Raw genomic sequence first — 9,033 nt, 5'->3', positions numbered from 1 at the left:
AGTCAAAAGAAGGGGGCAACGGAGGATGAGATGGTTAGATGGCATCACTGACTCAATGGACAAGAGTTTGAACAAGCTTCGGGAGACAGTGAAGGACAGGGGAGCCTGGCGTGCTGCAGTCTGTGGGGTCACAGAGTCGACGACTGAGCGACTGAACACAACCGACCTGTGTACACAGCACTGTCACCCAGGTGTCCTTAGCTGATGCAAAATCTGAAAGATGTAGAGCCAAGCCTTTTTAGATAAATGCTTTATTTTTTTCTCAAAATGTTACAAAAGTTATTTCTCCTAAACATCTACAGTGTTCAGGGCTTTATATTTGGATCCAATAATGAATAAAATCTGGTTAAACACTGATCCATTCTTCCTAACTTTTAAGTCACGCCCTCCTCCGGGGATCTTCTTGACCCGAGGACCAAACATGTGTCTCTCTCGTCTCTGCAGTGCCAGGCGGGTTCTTTGCCACCAGTGCCACCGGGGAAGCCTCTTAGTAATGTGCAAGTCTCGTTGTTTTTCCTGTTGTGGCTCTTCGTTCTAGTCCTCTGCTGCCCTGAAGTGTTCCTGGCAAAGCAGGCAGCAGTATCGCCTGAGGGGGCCTGCGCTGACCCGCTCCGCCTGCACACAGCGTCAGGGAGCTGCCTGAGGAGCAAGGGGCCCCCCGAGGCCGGGCCTGAGCCATCTGCAGCGGCTCGAGTGTGGACGCAGGAGGACTCTGCCCCGGAGCAGAGTCTGGGGCAGAGCCGAGCCGCCAAGGAGGTGACTGGTCGCGTCACAGCTTCTCAAACGGGAACAGGTGGGCAGCCGCTTCCTTCTTCTCTCTCCTGGTCTTCCTGGGGCACTTTGGCTTCTCAGCCTCTCGGTTTTGGGGCCAGGAGGCCGCTAGGATCCTGGCCGCTTCTGCTTGAGAGCTGGTCCCCTCCTCCTCATCTGATGAGAGCCCGCCTCCCACATCCGTGTGGGGAGCGGCCGCCTCACTCTGGGGGGCCGGGCCAGGGCGGGGGAGACAGGAGAAGCGGTGGCGTCAGGAAGCCCACGCGTCCAGGAGCATGGCCCTGGGATGCGGGGGCCAAGGCCAAGGGACTGCCCGCAGGGAGCTGCGCCAACCCAGCAGGTGACTGCCAGTGGCGCGCTGCACTGATTGCCTGGGTTTTGAACCAAAAAAGTGCCCAAATACTTAAAGCACTAACAGTCAGTGTCGGATGTTCCGAGGGAGCAGCCCTGGAGGCCTCGAGTCCGGGGAGGCAGGGGCAGAAAGCTCGGGCAGGAGGAAGGAGCCCATGGGAACACAGAGCTGGGAGAGGGGGCATCAGGGATCTGAGGAGGGAGCAGATGCAGGTGGGGCGGGGGGGTGGTCAGATGCTGCCAGAGCATGTCTCCACGTCTGACCCGGCACTGACGCACCACTCCGTGTGACTGTGCCCCCACGGGAGCCCTTAGGGGCCACAGTGCTGCAGAAGGGCCTGAATGAGCACTGGGGGCGGGCGGGCCTGGAGGGGTGGTCGCAGCCCCAGGGGCAGTATGAGGCCAGGAGGTGCAGACACCTGTCCGCCCAAGTGGGCTCAGCACCGGGTCCAGCCCACGGCGGGCACCCTGTGTAGACGGGGCAGGGCCCACGGCCTGACTCCAGGACACCTTTCTCAACACGGACAGGACACGGCCCAGGAGACACAGGTCTGCGGCCCTCCCCCGGGCGCGTCAGCCTCCGGGGACCACACTGACCTGGGCCCCGTAGCGAAGCTTCAGCCGCTCCCGGATCAGCAGCCCTTTGACCAGCAGCTTCCAGTTCCCCAGAGCCCGCTTCTCCCTCTTCTGCAGAGGCGGACAGAGAATGGGAGATGCTAAGCACGGCCATTCAGGAACAGATACAGGGGACACAGCCGCTTGGTCTATGCCTCATGAAGCAATACACAGGAGAGGCACCAAAGCCAAACCCCTCTCCTTAACCGGTACCAGTTCTGAGGTGTTTTGGGGACAATGGGGGGGCCCTGGACCACAGCAGATCCCTTTAGGAGGCAGTCGGAAGCGGAAAGCACACGAGGCCCGGCTCCCCGCTCCTCACAGCCGTGGTGCAGGCGGCCCGGGGGGCAGCCCCGCCCTGTGTGCCCCCGGCCGCCCGCTCACCTCCTTCTCCTTCTTCTCTATGAGCGCCTGCTCGTTCTCCCAGGCGGTCAGGAGCACGTCTCTATACTCCTTGCAGACCACGTAGCCGTCAGTTCTGCGGGGTCAGCACACGTGGTCCTTGAGCCCGCGCCTGCTCTGGCCTCTCTGCTCCCCGCCGTGGGGACAGCCGGCCAGCCCTAAGCACTTGGGCCCTGAAGGACTTCCTGGCCAGTGGCCCACCGTCCTGGCCAGGGCTGCTGGCAGACACCACCCGGGCGGAAAGCGGGGCGATGGACCCTCCCCTCTCCTCCTCCACCGCGGGAACAGGCCGAGGCCACCAGCCAGGAATCATGCTGCTCGGTCACCCTGAGCGCCCTCAGAACAGTGTTTAACCTGGCACCTCAGGGTGCTGGTTTCACCGGCTTTGCAGCCTCTGGACAGAAGCCCCAGAGGGAAAGTGTGAAAAGGTCAAGGATCAAGGCTGATCCTGCAAATCCAGAGGAAAACCCTGAAAGTAAGAGCCGGGGCCTCGCCCCCACGCCAGCCTGCCGCCCTGCCTCCCCGCCTCGGTGGCAGGCCCCTCACACACATGGGATGGCAGTAGCCTTTGTGGAAATCGAAGCCGGTGACGGCCTGCGCGCAGTCGATGTTCAGCTTCCGGGCCACGCGGTGCAGGTTGGGCAGGTTCAACTGGACGCAGCCCACGGGCATCATGCTGGGCAGGAACAGGTACACGTTCCCAAACTCGTTCCGGGGCACCTGCGGAGGGAGGCGCCCAGGTCCAGCCAGCCACAGAGGGAGGCGGCCTGGTCCCGGCCCCCGCGGACACGGCCCTCCTTACCTTCCCGTCCACGGCCACCGGCGGCTGGTACTCCTCGGTCTGCCATCTGCCAAACAGGCCCAGGTCGTTGTAGTCGTGCAGCTGCGGCTCGGCCTGGCGGGCTCTCCGGGCCCGGTTGGAGTAGCCTTTCACCATCTACACCAGAGGGAGTAGCCACCGCTCACACCACGCGCTCCCAGCGCACTGGGTACTGAGCTCAGTACACCCTTTCCCGCAGGCCCAGAGGTGGGTGCGTCATTAGCATCACCCCGTATTAAGAGGTGAGCAATCTAGGTGTGAGTAGTTCACCCCCCGTCACGGCCTTAAACTGTGTCCTGTGTCCATCACTGAAGGGGACAGTGGACTCGAGATGTTTCCACGGCTGGTGAGCGACAGGCCTGCTTTGGGCCGTGACCCGCTTCCTGTGCCTCAATCCCTTCCCACAAACCAGAGGCCCCCTACCCGGCCCAGCTCCCCAGGTCTCAACAACCCAAAGGGCTCCTCCCAGGGATCTCTCAGAAGCGCCCGTGGCTCACGACTGCCCACACTGTCCTCTGCTGGCTGAACTGGGCCCCGTGTCCCATCCCAGCCTTGCGATCTGTGCTGAATTCACACGTCTCTGGGCAGTCGACCGACCCGGTGTAGCACTGAGGCCAGGGCAGGGCCCTGGGGCCGCTGTCTCGCTAGCTCAGGCCTCGGACAAGCTGCCCTTTCTCAGCTCCTGCTTTCCTGTCTGTAAAATTCACGTGTGATGCCAACTCCAAGGCTCAGCAGAGACCGCAGAGAGCTGGTGTGGGTGTGTCCACACTAAGCGGGGCTATGGCCTCTCTGAACATGCAGGGGACACAGATCTGACCCCAGGGCCTCAGGCACACGCCGGGGGTCGGAGGGCTGCTTTCCCGCCCCGCTCTCCCGCGTGCCCACGCTCTTCCCCTGCCCCGGGGCGCGGCCGCCTCCCGTCCCGCGGCTCTCACCTTGTAGGGCACTTCTCCGAGCCGCACCACACGCGCCTGTTTCAGCCACGTGTCCCTGGAGTGCAGCGTGTGCACACAGTCCCTGAGGAGCGGGCGGGAGACAGAGGACCGCTCACACCCACCGAAGCACCGAGCGCCCCGCTGCCTCGCCCAGGGCCCTGGGGAGGCCCACGGCCTGCCATCTTGTGGGGGACGTGTCCACTCAGACCCCAACCCCATCGGCCGCACACAGCACCTCCTTCCACGGGGAGGTCCCGGCAGCTGGGTTGGGGGGCAGAGAGCCCCAGCCGTGCAGGTCAGGTGTGTCCCCCCTGCCTTAGGGTTTAGTCGGCTGCTCAACCCCAGATAGAGAAAGAGAGGAACAAGTGTCTAGGTGGCGGCGGGGGCCCCTGACCAGGCAGGGGACAGGGAGCTCCCACACAGACCCTAACCCCTTAGGGTTCACCCGCAGGAGGTAGCTCCCAGGCAGGGCACTTGAATCACCTACTCCTGTGCATTTCCCAAAGTTTCCTTTTTTGCCTTTCTTTTCCCATTTACCAAGAACATCCTCTATTTTTTGGTCTTGTAGGTCAATGTTCTTAAAAAGTCACTTATTTCCTATTACCATTTCTTAAATGTCTTCTTCTGGTTGTTCTGTTTTACTCATGTTATTAAAACTTTGTTCAGTTATAACTACATGTATTTTACGCTCATTTTCCATGTTTATTTCTCCTTCCTCTTTGGCAATTTCTCTTTACTGCAGAAAAGACACACGTAACATACAATTTACCACCTGAACCATCTTCAGGCCTGTAGCTCAGTGACACTGTTACCTAACCATCACCACCATCGTCGCCTAAACTTCTCATCCTCCCAGGCTGAAACTCTATACCTTTTAAAATATCCAGTGATTTTAATTTTCACTATAAACCCTTTACTCCTTCCTTTTATGTGTTCGTTTGACTTCAGTTTTGGGGTTGTGTTTTTTTTTTTTTTTTTTAATTGCCCATATAAACCTTACCCGCCCTACTTATTTTTCCTCCTATAAGATCGGCCTGCCCTCGATCTTTTAATCCCTGCGGTTTTAACTTTCAGGCTTTAAGCTGTTACACACTCCCCCACGTCCCACCCCCGCCGCTGCACACGGCACGCATGCGCAGTCAAACTCATCTCCCGGCCCTCGGAAGGCCGCGAGCCCCACTGGGCGGCTCCGCACCTGGAGTAGACGGCCTCCCCGCGGCAGTACCCGAGAACAGCGGCCGTCTCAGGGTAAATGGCCTCATACTTGAGGAGGTGCCTCTTGAGAGCGTAGAGAGGGTGGTTCTTATACGTGCCGATGACGGTGGGCAGAGGCTGGTCCAGGTGCTTCGCCTGAAACTGCAAAGGCCAGAGAGAGTCTGCCGAGTGTGCTACATGCGTGCTTAGTCCTGTCTGACTCTGCGACCCCACAGACTGTATGTAGCCCGACAGGGTCCTCTGTCCATGGGATTCTCCAGGCAAGAGCGAGCTCTGGGCGCGCCCCGCAACCGACAAGGCACCTCCTCAGCCCTCCGCACTCCTCCTGGGAGCTGAGTCCTGGGTGCTGTGCGCGGGCTCACGCTGAGCGGGGGCTACACTGAGTGTCTTCCTCTTTTACTTGGGACGACTTACCTGACTTACATCAAGCTTCACATTTCTAACCGGGCAATGACTGCAAGAACACAGGCTTTGGAGCCAGAGCAACCTGGGTTCCAATACCAAGTCCGCTCCTCTCTCAGAGCCTCAATGTGCAGCTGGTGAAATCAAGGCTGCAATTACCCCAGCTTGATTTAATCAGAGCGACCCAGCCGCTCTGACCATTAACTGAGGCAACACTCCGAACCCCTCAGCGCGGGCCCGGCGCTACGCCCGGTCCTTACCTCCTGATCCTCCCGCTGCTCCCTGTCCACCAGCGGGCTCCGGTAGGGGCGCAGGGTCTCCGCCCACCAGGCAGCGTCCACGCGGCTCTTGCGGGTCGCTGTCAGCCAGGCGGGGTCGTACCTCTGCGTGACGTCGCGCACGCAGCCGGCGCCATCGATGCCCACGACGTAGGTCACGGGCTTGGTGGCGTACTGGTAGCAGGTCAGGGGCTGGCCCACCACGCCGTGCACGCAGTCCACACACACCCACTTCTCCTCGCGCTCCAAGAACACCTCCAGCCACTGGTCCACGCCGGCCGCTCCCTGTCTGCCTGCCTTCCCGCCGTCCCCCGACGGCTTCTTGCCTCCCTTCGGCTTACTGCCCGCAGCGCTCGCCGATGCTTCTACGAAGCCAGGGCGCAGACCGCGGCTTCCGTGCTGGGACTTGGACCTGCTCTTGGACCCCGCCTTCGTCCTCTGAGGGGCGGGGGCCCTCCGCGGCCTCGGCAGGCCGGGCTCGGAATCCTCGTCGGACGGGAGGCAGCTGTCCTCGCTGGAAGGCTCAAAGTCAGAGCCACTGCTGGCTGCATCACTCCCGCTCTCCTCCTTGTAGGACACCTTGGCGGCCACCCGCCGCCTCCGGGCCTGCGCTCGCCTCTGGGTCCCCCGCCTCTGCCCCCGAGCCTGGCCCGCGTCCTCCCCGCTGGACGGGGACTCCCCCCGCGGCCTCCTGCCTGCGGCCGCCTTGCCCCCCTTCCCTCTGGCACGGGCCCCACCAGCGCCCCCAGAAGACGCGTGCTCTCCTCCGCTTCCTCCGCTGGGCTTTCCAGGAGCGTGGCTGGCAGCTTCTGAGGAGCCCCCAGGCGCCTCTGTGGATCTTTCCTTGCAAGGTTTCTTTCCCTTAAACAGAACAGGAAATTTCTGCTTTTTATTTTTAGCTAATGATACGATAAAGATTCTGCCATCTAACAGGCCTAAGTCCCGCTGGAGCGCCAGCGTACACAAGAGGTCCCCAGCTCAGTGACGGGCTGGCTGCCCTCCAGAGGGGGTGAGAAAGCGTTTACTAAATTCTACAGCACCCGAAAGGAGCCCACAGTCTGATTCTTCTCACTGTAAAGTGAGCACAGGATGTGGGAACAGACAAACTTGGGTTCACATTCCACTTCTGCATCTTAGTTTTATCTGATTTGGATAAATCATGTCACCGCTGAGTTTCAGTTTCCTCAGCAGGAGTACCCATCTTACACATAAGGCACTTTTCAAGGAAAATCGCATTATTAAGAATTCAGAAATTATTAAAACTTGACTTCTGGACCAAATTTCAGACAGTGCCAGCACCCCCAAGGAGCAGCGTTCACCCCCCTTCCTGGGTGACGGCAGAGTTCAGAGGCTCCCCATCCTCACCCCACACCACTGAGGAGGACGAGGACCTCTTTACTGTACCATCCACAGACCAGAAACGAGAGCACCAAGTAGCCCGGCCCGCAGGCCCCTCTGCACATGCAAAGCCCAGGCTGCTGGATGCCCGCCCTGCACACAGCTTCCCTGCACAGCGCCTGAGCCAGGCCCACTCGGAGGAAGCCTTTAAAAGCAGTCTCAGGAGCAGGTCTGTTTAAGTCTCAGGTAATTTCTCACTCCTCCCTGACCACCCAGCCTTTCCTCTGGAAGGCCCGGGAACGTCACCTTCTCTGCTGATAACTTCAGAGGAACTGGCTGCAGAGACAGTACGAGGCGGGTAGGGAGATGCAGGGCCCGGAGAAGCAGCAGAAATATCTACAATGAGAAAGAACAACACGCTCGTCCTTGGGAGGAAGGACTGGAGAAATCCCGTGTGGTGAGTGAACCCTGACGCGGGTAGGGAGGTGCAGGGCCCGGAGAAGCAGCAGAGATATCTACAATGAGAAAGAGCAACATGCTTGTCCTCGGGAGAAGTAAGGACTGGAGTGATCCCGTGTGTTGAGTGACCCCTGAAGACACTGCAAGTCAAAGGAGCCGGACATGGAAGGTCGCACGGAGCTGTCCCTCGGCTACCTGCAAGGACGGCTCCCAGGACCCGCTTGCGCTCCAGAGCCTGTGATGCCGCCCCACAGCAGGGTACAGCAGCCGGCCCTCTGTACCCTCAGGTCCCGCCTCTGCGGGCTCAACCCCTGTAGGGAGACGTCTGATCGGCAGTCAGTGAGTGTGTGAACGCAGAGGTGGCAGATATGAGCCTGACTGTACATGTGAAGTATCCAAACTACGAATCCACAGAGACAGACCCAGGCCGGCGGCTGCCAGCTACCGGGGAGCTGGGAGGCCGGGGAACGGAGTGGCTGTGCGGTGGGCACGGGGCCCCCTTCCGACAGGGAATGGAGTTGCTGTGCGGTGGGCACGGGGCTCCCTTCCGGGGCAGCAGACGGGATTTGGGAATAGGCAGTGGTTATACAGCACTGTGAACGGAACTGCTCACTTCTTTTTCTTAAAAAACAGAACAAAACAACTATTGTTTTTGCTTAATAAAACTTCAGGAAGAAAAGGTGTACAGAGATACACAGGAACAGAGTCTGGGAGGATGATACTGAAATACCACTGTTCTCCTCTGGCTGGTGGTTAAACAGCACAATTCCTGGCCAGATACTCAGACGTTTTCAAGCCACATCAGAAGAGAAAGTAATGATGCTGGTCATATGGTCTCTAAAGATACAAAATGTCTGTCTCTTTCCCTGAACAGAATCTGAGGCTCCGACACAAGCATAGGCACTGACAGGAATCTTCGAGGATAAAACCACGAGGATAAAACCACGTTTCTACGTGTTTCGCTGAGACGGAGCTCTACCTGAGTGGATTGTGAGCGTGTGACAAAGCCTGTGTGCACAGAAGCTCTTCGCCATGGCTCCTGGACAGAACCTCCTCGCCGCACAGCCGTCTGCCAGGTCACTGCCCGATGTGGATGGTGAGGAAACCCCCTTGAAGGACTTCTGCAGCCAACATTATGCCTTTTTGTTTTTTTTTTTAATGTTTATTTATTATGGCTGCACTGGTCTTACTTGTGGCATCTGGGATCTAGTTCCCAGACCAGGGTTCGAACCCAAGCCCCCTTCACTGGGAGCATGCAAGTCTTAGCCACTGGACCACCAGGGAAGTCCCTCCTTGGGACTTTTAGACACTACTTTCGAATACTGTACACAACTGTAGGGCACCTGACCACGAACGAAGTGCTTTACCCCAGGACGCCGAGTGGAGACGGGAGAGGGGCAGCTTTCAGCGCTCAGGATGGCCCCAGTCCTGACTCCAGTGCTTAGAC

The 9,033-nt window shown here is 59.2% G+C and overlaps 1 protein-coding gene across 1 annotated transcript in view; it reads right to left on the bottom strand.

The window, feature by feature from the left end:
- Positions 1-234: 234 nt before the first annotated feature.
- The window catches only part of XPC (xeroderma pigmentosum, complementation group C), a 23,011-nt gene continuing 14,212 nt past the window's right edge, over positions 235-9,033 (bottom strand). The window contains exons 9-17 of the mRNA XM_010862523.1: positions 7,434-7,523; positions 5,772-6,650; positions 5,090-5,250; positions 3,895-3,976; positions 2,942-3,076; positions 2,690-2,859; positions 2,122-2,215; positions 1,720-1,809; positions 235-976 (exon numbers count right to left, since the gene is read on the bottom strand). Of these exons, the coding sequence (XP_010860825.1) occupies positions 770-976; positions 1,720-1,809; positions 2,122-2,215; positions 2,690-2,859; positions 2,942-3,076; positions 3,895-3,976; positions 5,090-5,250; positions 5,772-6,650; positions 7,434-7,523 (1,908 nt within the window). The 3' untranslated portion in view covers positions 235-769. The remainder of the gene's footprint in view (positions 977-1,719; positions 1,810-2,121; positions 2,216-2,689; positions 2,860-2,941; positions 3,077-3,894; positions 3,977-5,089; positions 5,251-5,771; positions 6,651-7,433; positions 7,524-9,033) is intronic.

This window comes from Bison bison, unplaced genomic scaffold (assembly GCF_000754665.1).
Source record: "Bison bison bison isolate TAMUID 2011002044 unplaced genomic scaffold, Bison_UMD1.0 scf7180017864482, whole genome shotgun sequence".
Taxonomy (NCBI): Eukaryota; Metazoa; Chordata; class Mammalia; order Artiodactyla; family Bovidae; genus Bison; species Bison bison.
This window is presented reverse-complemented; position numbering and strand designations above follow the sequence as displayed.